Consider the following 15528-nt stretch of genomic DNA (forward strand, 5'->3'; position numbering starts at 1 on the left):
AGAATGCTCTCCCGCTAGGAGAACTCCTACAGAGAAGAGGAATTCAATCAGAGGCGGTATGTCCTAGATGTAAGGCGGTTGAATCCTCAATGCATATCTTCTTTCTTTGTCCTTTCGCGCAAGAAGCCTGGAGCAAAATCCCACTGAAGCAAGTAGTTCACCTAGCTACAGATTGTGATTTCAAGAAGGCAGTGGTAGAGTTTCGGAAAGCAACGTGTCTCCCTCCTTCGGGGGTATCCTCAAACATACTACCGTGGATGTGTTGGGCTCTCTGGACAGCCAGGAACACGCTTATCTTTGAGAAACGCTCCCTTTCACCTACAGAGGTAGCAACAAAAGCACTAAGATTGGCTAGGGAATGGATCGAAGCTCAACCACAAAGGGTCATAACAGAAAACTCATCACCTACACTGAGAAGACCCCACCCACGAGAGATCACAGAAGAGTCAACATTAATTTGTATGACGGATGCTGCATACGATTCTCAATCGAAAAGAGCAGGACTAGGGTGGATTCTCAAGGACTCATCGGGTGCACAGCTTAACCAGAACTCGTCAACCGCCGATCGGATTAACTCCCCATTGGTTGCGGAAGCGCTGGCGCTCCGATATGGTCTTCTCTCCGCAGTGAGTCTCGAGCCAACCAAGCTCATAGTACTCTCTGACAACTCAACGCTCATCAGAACAATTAACAACGACACACAGGTGAAGGAGATCTTTGGTATCGTCAAAGATATACAACAAATCTCCTCTGTTATTGTCGAGATATCTTTCTATCATGTTCCTCGGTCTTCCAATGTAGAAGCTGATCGTATCGCAAAACATTCTCTCTCTACTTCCTTTGTTTCTGACCCGTTAGTGGGCTAACTCTGGGCCTGAGGCCTTTCCTATTTTAATTTATGAGTATGTGTTACAAAAAAAAAAGAAGAGGACATTGTTGTTACATGTCTTTCAATAAAAGTTTTGATACTTAAAACTTTTCCTGATGCCTTACCTTTGCATCAGGTCGTGGAGATAAAAAAAAAAGCTATGTCTTTAAGGTGAAACAAAGCTCAAAAAGGTTCTTTAAGCATCTCTTACGTATTTCGGAAACCACACATCATCTTTCATTGTCATGCTGACCAAGAACCTATTCATTCTTTACATTTCCAACTTATTAAAAACATTTCTTTTTGGAATTGGTTTTGTTGATTGATGTGTGATAGTAGTATATATATACACACTTCTCATTCTTTTTATCATCTAGTTTACCTCTTAACAATACTAGAGCTTTATCAGTTATAATGTCAGGCTATGCCAAGACAGCATATGGAGGAAAGAGCAAAGTTGTTGATGAAGCTTGTGCAGTTCACCCACCGAAACAGAGTGATATCATCGGTAAAGTCATCATCTTTACCCTTGTAGGGCTTTGCATTCTGCTCTGCCTCTTCATCAGCATCGGTTTCTATGTCCTAGCCAAGCCACTTAAAACAAGCGTAACGTCCGTGGCTTTAAGAAACCTCAGGTACAACGATACATCATCATCATGGCCTTATTTCAACGCGACACTAGCTATGAAGATCAGAATAGAGAATCCAAATTTCGGCTTCTTTGAGTTTCCAACTAGTAAAGGAGATATCATGTACAATGGTCGACTTGTTGGTGAAATGAAGATTAATGGACAACGAGTGGGTTCATACAGTGCCATTAGGACAGCGGTTAGGACAGAAGTGAGTTACAGAGAGAATAAGGCATCATCTGTTTGGTTGAAGAATGATATAAAGAGAGGGTTGATTATCCTCAAGATTGAAGCTAAACTGAGAGGTGAAGTACACTTGGTGGCTTTGAACAAGAGAAGTGTGAATTTGAAGTGTTTGATGTATCTTAATCTGAGAGATGAAGTGATTCAACGTTTGTGGTGTAAATGAAATCTCTCTTAGTTTAGGTTTAGGGTTTATGTTGTTCCGTTGATATTGAAATACTTTGGTTGTATATTAAAATATATCAATGGATTGATTTACAATTATTATGTACATTTTGTCACTATAAAATTCACATTTTTCATTTCTACATTATCACAGTTAAAATTTGTATTTAAAATTCTTAAAGTGAAGTTTGGAATGCTATTACCAGCAAAATCTTTGTTTTTAAAATTTTTTAAAGTTGCATGAAAAAGATAAATGTTGAAAGGTGAGTTAACAAAAAAAATATCATCAAATAAGTTGCCTTTGATTAATTTTAATATTGTTTGTGTTTGTTAACATAAGAAGCATCATCAGCTTTGTCGTCACTCTTATCTAAACTTCTTGATAGATCTTTTGCTAATTTATGTCTATGCATCTATCATTCTCCAAAGACGCAATCGTTTTTAGTTTTATTTTATTTTTAATCTTTGTGTGTGGTTTCAGTGAAAGAGCATCTTTGATGTTGTGACTTGAAACAAATTCTAACAACAATGATCAAGTAAAGTATCAATACTCTCTTTCGCTATACGTAACTTTCAAATTCACAACATTCATTATTAGATGAGTTTAGTTGAACTTCTGAACCTTTATTATATAAAGACTTGAATGATCCATAAAGGAGAATAACATTTATAATAAGGGGTCAACATGAACAATACAATAAAAGTTCCTTATATACCAAAGGGAGGGCAGCCACAAAACACCAGTTTCGTGAATCGCAAACAACCTTGGTAGTTTCAAAAGCCTGCCCTAAAAGGCAGAGGAAATGAGAACCCGCATATGGAATAACAATAAAAGTTCCTTATATACCAACGGTTATTTTTGTCAAGACTGGATGAGATTTAGAAGGCTATAAACATTTTTATGTTAATCTTAGTAATAACTTTTTTTGGCAATTTGGAGACTATCTGATCTATGAATAATAATTTTTAAATTTTGGAGAGTACATCTGATGTTTCATATTGTTGTGACCAGAACCGGCCATGTTTTTGGTAAAGCTATCATAGCTCTTCTAGAACCACCATTTTGCCCATTTGGTCCATGCACCAACAAAACCTGGAAGCTCTCAAAGCATATTGTAGATTCTTGGCGAAACTTAACTTCATTTCTTGTCGGATAGGATTTAGCTCGTGCTCGTGGACTTCTTGAAGTTGTGAGATGTCATGATCAATACAGTTTCTGAATTTACTACTTTACATGAAACCGACCCGGTCGGAAATTAAAACTTGGATCCTTAAGTAAAATGCCAGTTGATGCAGTCAGCGTCATGATGTTTTTAAACAACTTTATTGTTCCAAGAAGTTAAATCAACACTCTCAAGATTCGTCTCGTGTAACAATATCATATCTATCTAATTAAACTATTTGAATGTGTTTCCTTGTTATAAATGCAACCTTACTCACAGAAATATCGTTTTACACGAGCGAGGTCATCTTCAATCCGTCTTCTTCAACAAAATATATAAACCTAAACTAAACAAGTCGACAAAAAAAAGTAAAGCAAACAAAACAAACAGAAAAGTCTCACAACACTAATTGATAATATTTTCTGGACACAAACACCGAGTCAAAGATCAGATCAAGGATAACGTGTCCAACAACTGGATCATTTTAAAAAAGAAGTTACGGGTTGGACTTTTCTTAGGTCTTAATCATAGTATGCATAGGCCGTAAACGTTCATGATTTACGTTTTAAATTTGTTCTTATTCATTTAGTTGACAAAATGTTAATGTGTTATATCAATCAAACAATGTTAAACTCAATGTATATACAAACTTGTGATAGATGGTGTAACATGCAAAATGCTTAACTCTAGACTTTGTAGCATAACTCAGGTACCAAAAATACCCTTGAACAAACACTTTTTCTTACATAAAAAAGTGTTGGGTGTATAACTAACCGAAATAAAGAATCTTTTTTAAAAAATGTGTAGCTGTGGAATTCCAACTAAGATTTGACATAGAAATCAAATGGGAGAAACAATACCAAAGAGAAGTTTAGATTTCTTGTATAAAGAAATAAATATATAAAAGAAGAAAATGGAAGGTAAACAAATCTAAAATCAAATAGTAATAAACAAGAAAACCATATTCTTCATCTTTACAAGATATCCACATAACAAAGAAGCAAAGAATAGAGCATCAATGGAAGGTTTAATACCAGCGGTGTATAGGGCCGTGAAGAAGAACCTTACTCGCCGTCGCTACGAGCGTATCTCCTCCACCACAACTCGTGAGTCTTATCACAACGAAATGAACGTGGACGGTCACCATCGACGTCGCTGGTCTGTTGGAGATAACCCATCATTATCAAGCTGGGAAACAAAAAGAGACGGCGGAGGTACGGAGAAGAAGAGTTGTTCTCCGTCGCGTGAAGGTCAGCTCGTGAGGTTTAAGAGCCATCGTTTGTTTTCTTGCTTCACAGGTCAATAGTATACTTAACAAATTCAAGAAAATAGGATATATGAATGTTTTTCGTGTTTGGTTAACTTATGATATGGATCATGTACGTACTAGTGATCATGGTGATGATCTTCTCATGTCGTAAAGTTTACAGTATGGGGGGTTTGTTGTGAAAATGTATATTTGATGGGTCCTAAACGAGAAAAAGAAAACTTGTATGGGTCAAAGTGTCAAAATATCTATAATCCAAAGAAGGCAATGCGCCTTTAGTTCTCTACAAAGTGTGAGTGCGTCTGTAGATAACTTCATTGTCACTCTCATCTTCTTCTTCTTCATCACCAGACACAATCACACAACCACCATTACTAGGCATATCTAACTTCCCATCCATATCAAACACTGGACCTTCATTGTCTGCATCGATAAAGCTACCTTCCAACCGTTCCTCAGAAAGATGTGTAACATTTATGGTAAAGAGATTAACATGGACAATGCAATGGAGAGTTCTTGGATAGACAAAAAAAAGAGCTACAAAACACCAGTTCGTGTAACTGCAAACAACCCTGCTAGTTTCGAAAGAAGTGAGAACCAAACATCTAACTTTCACAGCTGATGATTTGGAAAAATCTATCTTAGCTCTTCTAGAACCACCATTTGGACAAAACTCAGGAAGCTCAACGCATGTTTCCCTCTCTCAAAACATCGATCATGTTGTAGATTCGCTGCTCTGCTTTCAATCGAATCTGCATCTCATCAAAAGCGTTTGAAAACAACAATTACCATCGTTATAAAGATAAGGTATAGGACTCAGAGAAAAGCTGAGATTCAATGCTCGGATATAAGCTTTAGAACCTTTTTGGCAAGGAAAAGCACGGCATCCACAGTTCCCTCAGCGTATATTGATCTTCCACAGACGTTGTGCTGGAACTCAAAGGAGACACTGCAACAAAACACAAAGGAAAGGAAGCTAGTTATGGAACATACACAGTTTCATAATGAAGATTAAATAATGTTTTAGATATTGAATTACGTTTTATCAGGTGATGTCAAGTGATAGAGATGGAAAGCGTGGCCAGAGACATGCTCTTCAGGAACCCCCACCATCTCAATTTGCTGTTTAGGATCCCGTATCAATTGTATCTACCACACAAAAAAGTTGTATACATTCATATTCCAAGATCAAATAAGCTAAGTCGTTGCCGAGATGTAAAGAATAAAGTACAAGCAATGCACCTGATCCATGTCGTAAGACACTCCCAGGTCCTGAAAGCAAGAGATAACAGCTTTTGCTGTTCCGGAGGCATCCAACTTGCTAGCTTGATGAGACTCCATCACCTACAATTGGTGTTGATTAGTAGCAATATACAACTTATATATGTATAACAAAAGTAAGAAAGTAACCTCCAAGGAGTAACCAGAAAAGGCTCCAGGAAACTGCTCAGCCATAATCTCCATGGCCGCAAGAAACGCAACAACCTAGTGAACCAACAAGGTAAAGATATATGAGCTAAAAAGATCTTAAAATCCTTCTACCAGAAACATCCGAGTTACACACATACCTGTTTACCCATCTGTGGAGAAATCACAGCGTAAATCCTTGCTTCTTCAACAGTCTCATACAACTTGTTCCTGTCTCCACCAGTTGTTCCCATTACGAAAGGAACACCTACTTTGCTGTACAGCTCCGCATTATCTACATTATTATTTTTTTTAAATACAAAACTTTATAAACCCAACAACAGAGAAGAACTAACTCAATTAATCATCAAGTGGGAGATTTTGGAGTTACCAACATACCATTGACTGCAGATGGGATAGTGTAGTCGACAACAATGAGCTCCGGGTGCTTCTCAAACACAGAAGAAAGAACCTTCTCTCTCTCTGCAGGACCGTGCACAGTAATCTCTTTTCCACACACCTCCACCGTCTGACCAGCCTCAGCAGCAGATCCAAACGACGTAGGAACGATGTTCACTCCCGCAGAGTCTGCTGCTTTGATTACAGCCTTCCCCATTTTGCCACTGCATCCATTCACCTAATAACAGATAATAACATACCCCATTGCTATTGCTTGTACAAATTTAACTAAAAATTCCATAAGACACATACCATGATGGATATGCCATGTCCAGGCAAAACAGACTTCACAGCCTTTTCACCGGACTCCTCCGTCGCCGTCATAGATATAACCACCGGAAGACGACGTTTCACACTGCCCTGAAAACTAACACGGCTTCTACCTAAAGTCTGATTCTTTCTAGAAGCAAATGCGAGACGAGGGTTCACTGGACGAGTAAGGAACACACTTGAAGACGCCGTGAGCCTGTGATCATTTCAATACACGTTTATCTCACTAGATTCATCTTAAAGAGTTAAAGATCAATAGAATCGAAATGGTACCAGTTCGTTGTAGCCATATCCTATGGTTCAAGATTTTTTTTCTTCTCCTACAACTACAAGACGAAAGTTTACTTCTTTCAGTTTTGTCTGAAAATACCGGCCGGCGACAAAAATTGAGAGTTTTAGGGCTTCATCAAACCGGAAAATCTCTAAACCAAACCAATGGATTAAGTAGTTAACCGGAATCTATTAAATTAACTAAACCGACGGTAGAGAGGGTTATCTTTCTTTAGACTCTCACTCACTCACTCACTTACTAGTTACTACTAACCGCATCTCAAATGAAGTCGTTAGCTTCGCCGCCGTGTCTCCGCCTGACTCCGACAACACGCCGTCATCTCCACCCGCGTCAACCGTCTTCCGCCTGTTTCACTCACGGTGGAATCAAATCCAGTAGCTTATCATTCTCCTCATCCGCATCTGGTATTCTTTTTAACCTTCTCGCACTTGTCTCTCTTCAAAGCTCAATACTTTTTGAGATGTTAAAGAGTTCCTTGTTAGGTTTCGCGTCAACACTCTCTGTAGTAGAGAAGGAGCTACGCTCGTCGTTCGTGACGGACGCTGTTCGCCACGTCACCGGGTCGCTTATGAGAGGAGAAGGTCTTAGATTTGCCATCGTGAGTTCTCTCTTTCCTTTCACCTTTTTTCAGGATTTGTTTTGAGTTTTTGATAAGATTCGTTTTTTTTTATCTTTCAAGGTTGTTGCTCGTTTCAATGAGGTTGTGACGAAGTTGCTTTTGGAAGGAGCCATTGAGACTTTCAAGAAGTATTCAGTCAGAGAAGAAGACATCCAAGTATCATCATTTTTTTCGTCTTAAACTTAGTTTTTCTGATGGAACTGAAGCTGATGAGATTCTGTTTAATCAGGTTATATGGGTTCCTGGTAGCTTTGAGATAGGGGTTGTTGCGCAAAGGCTTGGGAAATCTGGAAACTTTCATGCCGTTTTATGTATTGGTGCTGTGGTATGACTCTTGCATGTGCTCATTCATATGAATGACTTCTTAGTTTGCCTTATGTTATTGAGACATGTTTAGAGTTGGGTTTTTTATGTGTGGTTAGATAAGAGGAGATACTACCCATTATGATGCTGTGGCAAACTCTGCTGCATCTGGAGTACTTTCTGCTGGCATCAATTCAGGTTTGGAGTACTCTCTGCTGCATCTGGAATACATTATTGTATTTTTTTACATTTCCAAACTCAAAGAGCTGCTTCATTTTTTTCTCTTGGTCGGGAGTTTAGACAGTTAGATTCCCACAGCATCAATTTAGTTCTGGATTTTGAGTCAGTGTTTGATGTCATCTTCTCTTGCCATTTAGTTTAGATTTGCAGTAGCGGTAACGCGTTTGATTCCTAATTTTGCAGGTGTTCCATGCATATTTGGTGTACTGACATGCGAGGACATGGATCAGGTTAGATTGTGAATATTTGATGAAATGTATATAGCTGATTCATCATAATGGATAAATTACTAAATTATTTAATATATTGTGGTTAAACTGAAACTACAGGCTCTGAATCGATCTGGTGGCAAAGCCGGAAACAAGGGAGCTGAAACTGCCTTGACAGCGGTAAGTATACATCATTATCATCAATCCTTTTTACTCTTAGAACAAAGATGTACAAGTTCCTGATGATTCCATTAAGAAAATGTTCATGTTATCATCATGTAGAGTCCTTGAATTTTTCTCTCTCCTTTTTTGTCTTTATGCAGCTCGAGATGGCGTCGTTGTTTGAGCACCACCTGAAATAGCTGCTCGTTCCATGGATGTGCAATGATCACGTATGAGAACTTGTTTCCTCTGTCGCATTTGGTTACGATCCTATCTCCGAAACTGTACCTCAAAAGATTGTCAAAATGTTCTTCTTTTACCATTGTGTCAAATACTTTTTGTAAACTTTCTGTCTTTTTTTTTTTTGAATCCTCTGTAATAATAATAGTTCCTCTGAATTTTGGGGGCTATTGAGACCAATAAAAATAAATATGGTTTTCATCTGTCATAATATTTTGAAACTTAGGTGTCAAAATGCAACTGAAGAGGCTTTCTAGCCAGCCAATAGTTACTTGACACGATGGATTTGTCGGTGAGGCGAAGATTACGCGTCAACATCTATTAGTTGATAGTTAAGTCTAAGTTCAACGAATCAGACAACTCCACAGAAAGCACTCTTTTGTCTCTCGGTGACTCACATTCATCCAACTCTTCAGGTAAGACTCAAACCCACTTCTGATTTTGCGTTGATCCTCTCCTCTGTATTTGATCTAGAAGAAGGTGATGATTAGATCGAGTTTTTGCTGATTCTGACCTTACTTTTTACCCATCTGTTTGACATTTTACTTGATCTAGCACTTATCCTCTTTAGATCGAGTATTAGGATCAGCCTCTTTTTCTTTTTTTTTGCTTTCTTGATTCATGTGATCAGAAGACATGCAATGTATGTTCTATCGTCTAGTTGTTGAGATCTATTCTTTTTCATGGGTTTTGGTCTCCTTTCGTTTCTAGATATCTTGACAATGTCCTCGTACCTTGTTTTGGTGGTTATATGACTTGTGTAAATGAAACCTGACCTTTCACAACACGTTTTGGATCCTTTTTTCTTGTGCTTTGATGCTGCTTAGGTATGTCTACATCTGAGAACAAAGTTGAAATCGTGGACAGAGCCCACAAGGAGGAAGAGAAAGAAGGAGAAGGCGGTTTCCTAGACAAGGTGAAAGATTTCATTCACGACATTGGGGAGAAGATAGAGGGAGCCATTGGCTTCGGCAAGCCAACAGCTGACGTCTCCGCCATCCACATCCCCAAGATCAACCTCGAGAGAGCTGACATTGTCGTTGACGTCCTCGTCAAGAACCCCAACCCAGTCCCCATCCCTCTCATCGACATCGACTACCTCATCGAAAGCGACGGGAGGAAACTCGTCTCTGGACTGATCCCTGACGCTGGAACCATCAAGGCACACGGGGAAGAAACAGTCAAGATACCGTTGACTTTGATCTACGATGACATCAAGAGCACTTACAACGACATCAACCCCGGGATGATCATACCTTACAGGATCAAAGTCGATCTCATCGTCGACGTCCCTGGCTTGGGGAGGCTCACGTTGCCTTTGGAGAAACGTGGAGAGATCCCGATCCCTAAGAAGCCTGATGTTGACATCGAGAAGATCAAGTTCCAGAAGTTTTCTTTGGAAGAAACCGTGGCGATTCTCCACGTGAGGCTTGAGAACTTGAATGACTTTGACTTGGGGGTTAATGACTTGGACTGTGAGGTTTGGTTGTCTGATGTGAGCATTGGGAAGGCAGAAATATCAGATTCCATTAAGCTTGATAAAAACGGAAGTGGGTTGATTAATGTGCCGATCACTTTCAGACCAAAGGACTTTGGTTCTGCGCTTTGGGATATGATTCGTGGTAAGGGGACTGGGTACACTATTAAAGGTAATGTGGATGTTGATACACCGTTTGGAGGTATGAAGCTTCCTATTATCAAGGAAGGTGGTGAGACTCGTTTGAAGAAGGAAGATGATGACGATGAGGTTATTATATGTCTTCTTCTCTTTTGCTTGTAGCTTGAACATTGTTATATGATTGTTTTGCTCATAGAACTATCTTTGTTTCTTTTTTTTCAGGAGTAAGGAGAAGAGCTCGAGTGAATGAGTGTGTTTAGTGCTGAATCTATTCTATTAAAACAGCAATATGACCAATTGATATATGTTTTAATAAAAAGCAACGGTTATCCCACTATATAAAAGCTACTAATTTTGAGGCTTTTAAAGAGTGCCACATGGGCAAAAAAATTGAGAACCAACCAATCTGCCATGTCATCCCGGACTGGGCTTGAAAGACCAACCTTCACAGCCCATTATTACTAAATTTCGGAGCCCATTTACACCATTCTCATTCCATTTTAACAGTCCATTATTACTCAGATACTAAAGGTCCTAACTCATTATTACTCATATACTAAAGGTCCTAAAACATAATCCTAACCCATTAATACTAAAAGCCCTAAAACATATAATTCTTTAAAAACTAAAGATCACTCATCCTCACCCTAACCCTAATCACCGACTCCATCTCATCGTGATTCTCTTCCTCTTCATCTCATCTTCAACTTAAATATTATCATTTTTGAATGTAAACATTATTATTTTTGAAACTAGGGTCGGCCCGCCCTACGGGCGGGATATTAGTTAATTTGATATTCACTAAATGCTCGAGTTGAAATTTATTTTAAGATTCAAGAATTTGGTTATCTGTTATGTCTTACTTATTAGTATGCGGTGGTATAGTTGTTTTTTGATTATTCTTGCTTTGGTATTGTATCAAACTAACTAATTGTCCAACTCATAATTATAGATGTACAAATGTGGATTTGTGATAAAGTTTGATGACAATACTGTTTTTTTTTAATTCTTATTCATAGTGGAGTGTGCATGTGTCAGAAAGAGGCATATAACAACTTTTATGTTTTTGTGTATGGATTTTAAATATACTAGAGATTTTTTCCGGGCTACGCCCGGGTTTTCCGTATATGTTTATTAAATTTCGATGAACATTTTTTTTTGAGTATTAAAATATAAAATATTAATTATTTATTTGTTTATTTGCCAAAAACTCCCGTCTGAGAGTATTTTACCGAATTGGACCACTCATCTAATCTTGATGGGAGCTATTGAAGACTACAGAACATGAATGGACTGTTGGGAGAGGAAGACGATTTTCTTTCGGGTTTAATTGTTTGAGGCTGTAACTTTTATTTTTCTGCTTCAGAATTTAAGCTGTATAATTTTTGACGTGGATGTAAAGTTTTTGCTTTGCTTTCTTAAAAGAAAATCTAATTAATAAACATTAATTATATGTTATAAAACTCACCAGATCTTTTAAAATTTTATAAAGCTTCGTTTCTAAACTGTCGATAAAGTGCCGTCTACAGCAAAATTAAATAAAGAAATGAAACTCAGCTGTAGGTTTAAAAAAGATAAAGTAAAGTTTGATTGGCAAATTTTTATGGCTGTGAAGTATTGTTGCTGTCTACAGAACCTAGAGCAGCTACCAATCATCCTCGAAATGTTCCTCTTACGTTTACTTCAACGGAGATGTTTATTTTTTATAACTTATAAATATTTCGCTAATATGAATAATGTTTAATTTTTGAAGTGTATTAGTTGAATTGGTTATTAAGTAACTGAAAATTGTTTTTAGTTACATTGAAATGATAAAATTTATTTAAAAATTTATGTACTTTATTTTCTTTAAATTAAGTACGTTGTTTTGGACTAAAAGTATGTTTGTTTGTTAATTTTTTGTCTTTAATGTTTTGATTATCTAAGTTTGGTTTAATTTTTTTCCTTTGTTGTGTATTTTTATATATTCATCTAATGGTAGTATTGGGGAAGGTAAAAATGATTTCACATATTAGTTCAAACTCCAGTTTTTCGTTTTTCATTTTTTTCGACACTGAATTTCTATGGAATATGTAAGTTATTGTATGTCACAATAATTATCTAACAGGATATTTATGATTGATATAATATCTTTGTGAGTGTTTCAAAAAAAATATATATATCTTTGTGATTCCGTTTTATGTATATTTTATCTTGCTATATGTTTTTTTATATTTTTGGCTTATATTTGGAGTAATGAGAGTATATTCCATGCTTTTAATTTTATTTGGCTAAATTAGGCCTCTGTTGTACAGATACAGTCCCAACTCTGTTTTGTGTCTGCCATGGTGTCGTTAGCTTTAAAGTTTTCGCTCTCTTTGTAATGCTTGCAGGACACATGTCTTCAGTTTAGACATCATGAAGATCGAATACAGTAAACCATCAGACGTAAGATAAACTCAAACCCAAAACGCCCCACCTTCCAGAAAATCTTCAACTCTTCTCTGTTCATGATACATAGCTTTGATTATCTCTGAGCCACAAACAGAAAAACTGTATAAAGAGTAGACATAAAAGACCTTTTTGGTGTGTTCGTTTCTTGAGATACTTCAAAATTAACGATATCAACCCGCATAAAGAATACAATAGTGATGAGTACAAATTGTTTCATCTACTAACCTCAATTATCATGTTTTTCTTTACATCGAGAGTAATCCCTAACATCTTCCTTCAGAATCTAGTGTTGCTTCTTAGTGATTGGTGATTTTGTTTCTAGATACTTTTGACCACAATATCTCACTAAGCTAACTTCTGCAGTTTGTTGTCAGTTTGGACGCATAGACTTCACAAAGGTAGGTAACTCTGTCCAGCACCAGCTCCAACTTCTGAATAATGATTGAAATTCTCAATCGCATCCTGAAAGCAACAACAATCCAATTTTATAAATCATACATAGTCCTATTTGAACTATCAAATTGTTCTCTCTTATAGACACAATTTTAAAAGCTCACTCTGAGTCCTCTGGTAGCATGAACGACTGAAATGGTTCTATATCTCAATGCGTATAACTGATTTAAACTACATGGGTCGAATCTTGACGGCATCAAAAGAAGTCACAGCTGTTCACAGGTTTGCGCAAAACAAATAAATCCAGCGAAATGTTTGTGGTAATTTAAAGTTCTCAAAACAAAACAGACTACACAAGTAATGTGGTAATCCAAATAATTTATCTTCCAAGTAATCTAGAGAATATTTTTATACATGTATGTGATGCAATGAGAGATAGGAACATTGAACCTAACCCAACCGCTGAACTTGTTTCAGTATGTTTCCCCTCGTTTCAGTATGTTTCCCCCATACTTCTCATCAAGCTTTCAAATTTTTGGTCCCCTGGACGGACCATAACCTGCAAGAAACCAAAACACATTAAATTTGTCGATAAAAAACATGTCTTTCACTTCTGAAAATAATATCGAAACAGAAGTATATGTTTGGGGCTTAAAAATGTGCCAAAACAGTTGTGCTTAAGAAGAGGGTAGTAATATGTAATAGCGGTCACAGATTCTTGGACACAATTGACAAAAAAAAAAAAGATATGAAATGGAAAATGTAGACCTCACTGACATTTCAAATTGAGAGAAAATAAAGAACAAAGAAACAATATCAGAGAAAGAATAAGCTAATTAGTAATTACTGAGTAATAGTACTCGGACGTGACATTATAAACACCTTCATTCAGCTTTTGAAAGTCAAATGCATAATATAAACCCTATCAAAACAACCTAAAGACCCAAACAAACCCAAAAGCTGAGCTAATTCCTTGACTTATTGAAATATTGGCAAACAGAATGGTTGATAGAAGGTCGAAAGTTACACTGTTACAGTCAACCTTCCCTGATGCATCCATAAGTAAATGGCTTCCACTTGCATTAACACACTATTGGATATCTTCCTTTCGCTATTAACCCACTGATGACCAAATTTGAACATGGTTTGCTGCAAAAATATTTACGATGAAGAAAATTGTCATGACTCCTGAGGTTATTAATAAGATTATTCATTTTAAAAAAAACTGGTTATAACTTGTAAGCATGGTCATACCTAGAGTTGAAGATCTGGAACAATATGGAACGTATAGATAGTAGACAGTAGATGCTATTGGGTTCTTCTTCAACGTTTCCATCTGAAGAGAAACACTAAGGGCGAATAATATTTGAGTCCAGTCAATCAGTTCAAAGCAAAAAACGAATCAATCAGTTCAAAGCAAAAAAACGAATCAATCAGTTCAACGTGGCAACTTTTGATTTGAGTCAATCAGTTCAAAGCAAAAAAACTCATCAGACTGAAGAGAAGAACAAACCTTTCTCTGCCCAAGTGATCGTTTGTAGGAGATTGTTAGTTTAGCTGAATACCCTAATCTCTGATCCTTAAGCTTACCATTCAAACCCAGATCTTCAATCACAGCTCCGATAGCATCCCTGAGGCTATAGATTTTGCTCAGATAGTAGGTGGTTGCAATTTCAGGGGATGTCATCTTATTTAGTTAGTTCAGATATTGCTATTGGATCCAACTCCATGAAAACTTTCATGTTTAAACAAAACAAAAGCACTTAGTGATTCAAGCTTTTAAGACTTTGATTCTTGTTACCTGAACAATTGTCTTTTAAAAGGAAGCGTAACTCAGCCTGGTGAGATTCGCCGGCTCAGCGGAGCCTTGCCGTCTGGGTTTTCAGATTTCGTCGTAATCGTTTGGTGTGGTTGAAGCTATATTTGGGCGATTGAGTTTGCATGAAGAGAGAAATGACTGGAGTCGGAACGTGAACGTCTTTGGCGTTGCAGAGACAATAAGGACGATGAAGGTGAAGAGTCGGTAATCTCTATCTCCGTTCTTGAACCAAGAGATGGGCTTGTCGAATTGGGTCAACATATTTGGGTCCAAATCAATTGGACGCAACAATTCGGTGACATGGCATGAAATTGATTTTTCATTGGATGATTATATTTGCTTACGTGGATAGGCTTAAATCACTCTATATCTTCCTTTTAGTATAGGATATATATTATTTTGTATAATGCATACTTGCTCTACAACATTTGCTTGTAGACTAAAAAAATTGTTTTCTATATTTTTAAAAGAGAAATTATTTAGTCTAGAATATAACATGGACATATGTATTGACTATATATAGAAGTTGAGTGTTTTTTTAAAATGACATATGTACTAAAGATTTTTCAACCATTACTTCACTGGCACAAAACATTTATAACTATAAATACCTTCTTTTAAAAGCAAAACTAATAAAAGCATGTACAACAAATGTATTTTGATATATATTATATGCAACAAGTTATAAAGGTTTGAGACATTGCAAAACTGTTTGGAGCAAAGTTTTTA

General features: G+C 37.0%; 5 protein-coding genes and 1 long non-coding RNA gene across 10 annotated transcripts; 4 read left to right on the top strand and 2 right to left on the bottom strand.

Annotated features, from left to right (window-relative positions):
* Window positions 1-1125: 1125 nt before the first annotated feature.
* On the top strand, window positions 1126-2001 carry LOC106443632 (late embryogenesis abundant protein At1g64065-like). Its single transcript, XM_013885181.3, has one exon. The coding sequence runs from the start codon at window positions 1283-1285 to the stop codon at window positions 1904-1906; it is 624 nt and encodes a 207-aa protein (XP_013740635.2). The 5' UTR covers window positions 1126-1282; the 3' UTR covers window positions 1907-2001.
* A 1732-nt stretch (window positions 2002-3733) lies between these two features.
* LOC106443633 lies at window positions 3734-4618 on the top strand. The gene has a single exon (XM_013885182.3). The coding sequence runs from the start codon at window positions 4087-4089 to the stop codon at window positions 4372-4374; it is 288 nt and encodes a 95-aa protein (XP_013740636.2). The 5' UTR covers window positions 3734-4086; the 3' UTR covers window positions 4375-4618.
* Window positions 4619-4831: 213 nt separating this feature from the next.
* LOC106438204 (4-hydroxy-tetrahydrodipicolinate reductase 1, chloroplastic) lies at window positions 4832-6881 on the bottom strand. Its single transcript, XM_013879300.3, has 9 exons — window positions 6745-6881; window positions 6454-6667; window positions 6142-6379; window positions 5904-6037; window positions 5746-5820; window positions 5578-5679; window positions 5375-5484; window positions 5197-5284; window positions 4832-5087 (listed from the first exon to the last, which is right to left on the bottom strand). The coding sequence occupies exons 1-9, from the start codon at window positions 6759-6761 to the stop codon at window positions 5019-5021; spliced, it is 1047 nt and encodes a 348-aa protein (XP_013734754.1). The 5' UTR covers window positions 6762-6881; the 3' UTR covers window positions 4832-5018.
* A 79-nt stretch (window positions 6882-6960) lies between these two features.
* LOC106438205 (6,7-dimethyl-8-ribityllumazine synthase, chloroplastic) lies at window positions 6961-8744 on the top strand. The gene is made up of 8 exons (XM_013879301.3): window positions 6961-7167; window positions 7246-7361; window positions 7443-7538; window positions 7612-7707; window positions 7805-7883; window positions 8109-8155; window positions 8255-8314; window positions 8458-8744. Exons 1-8 carry the CDS (start codon window positions 7026-7028, stop codon window positions 8494-8496), a joined length of 675 nt encoding a protein of 224 aa, XP_013734755.1. The 5' UTR covers window positions 6961-7025; the 3' UTR covers window positions 8497-8744.
* Window position 8745: 1 nt separating this feature from the next.
* LOC106438206 lies at window positions 8746-10516 on the top strand. Of its 2 annotated transcripts, none has more exons than XM_013879302.3 (3): window positions 8746-8952; window positions 9364-10283; window positions 10377-10516. In XM_013879302.3, the coding sequence occupies exons 2-3, from the start codon at window positions 9366-9368 to the stop codon at window positions 10380-10382; spliced, it is 924 nt and encodes a 307-aa protein (XP_013734756.2). In that variant the 5' UTR covers window positions 8746-8952; window positions 9364-9365; the 3' UTR covers window positions 10383-10516. The 2 variants fall into 2 exon arrangements, with proteins under 2 accessions (XP_013734756.2, XP_013734757.2); XM_013879303.3 differs by having other exon boundaries at window positions 8921-9016.
* Window positions 10517-12387: 1871 nt separating this feature from the next.
* On the bottom strand, window positions 12388-15107 carry LOC106370200. 4 transcript variants are annotated; one of them, XR_007338129.1, is made up of 7 exons: window positions 14782-15106; window positions 14494-14617; window positions 14235-14329; window positions 14008-14129; window positions 13431-13539; window positions 13145-13252; window positions 12388-13049 (listed from the first exon to the last, which is right to left on the bottom strand). It is a non-coding gene; the product is annotated as an uncharacterized LOC106370200 (long non-coding RNA). The 4 variants fall into 4 exon arrangements; XR_007338131.1 differs by having other exon boundaries at window positions 13145-13539; window positions 14494-14611; window positions 14782-15107; XR_007338130.1 differs by having other exon boundaries at window positions 13145-13539; window positions 14235-14316; window positions 14782-15105.
* Between the last annotated feature and the right edge of the window lie 421 nt (window positions 15108-15528).

The sequence above is a fragment of the Brassica napus genome, chromosome A3 (genome assembly GCF_020379485.1).
Source record: "Brassica napus cultivar Da-Ae chromosome A3, Da-Ae, whole genome shotgun sequence".
Classification (NCBI taxonomy): domain Eukaryota; kingdom Viridiplantae; phylum Streptophyta; class Magnoliopsida; order Brassicales; family Brassicaceae; genus Brassica; species Brassica napus.

Coding starts and splice junctions, on each gene's coding strand:
- LOC106438204 (XM_013879300.3), bottom strand. Junction 5,821..5,903: donor CTCCACAGATGGGTAAACAG/GTATGTGTGTAA, acceptor TTGGTTCACTAG/GTTGTTGCGTTTCTTGCGGC. Junction 5,485..5,577: donor TGTCTTACGACATGGATCAG/GTGCATTGCTTG, acceptor TTTGTGTGGTAG/ATACAATTGATACGGGATCC.
- LOC106443632 (XM_013885181.3), top strand. CDS start 1,283: ATGTCAGGCTATGCCAAGACAGCATATGGAGGAAAGAGCAAAGTTGTT.
- LOC106438205 (XM_013879301.3), top strand. CDS start 7,026: ATGAAGTCGTTAGCTTCGCCGCCGTGTCTCCGCCTGACTCCGACAACA. Junction 7,539..7,611: donor TCAGAGAAGAAGACATCCAA/GTATCATCATTT, acceptor CTGTTTAATCAG/GTTATATGGGTTCCTGGTAG. Junction 8,315..8,457: donor CTGAAACTGCCTTGACAGCG/GTAAGTATACAT, acceptor GTCTTTATGCAG/CTCGAGATGGCGTCGTTGTT.
- LOC106443633 (XM_013885182.3), top strand. CDS start 4,087: ATGGAAGGTTTAATACCAGCGGTGTATAGGGCCGTGAAGAAGAACCTT.
- LOC106438206 (XM_013879302.3), top strand. CDS start 9,366: ATGTCTACATCTGAGAACAAAGTTGAAATCGTGGACAGAGCCCACAAG.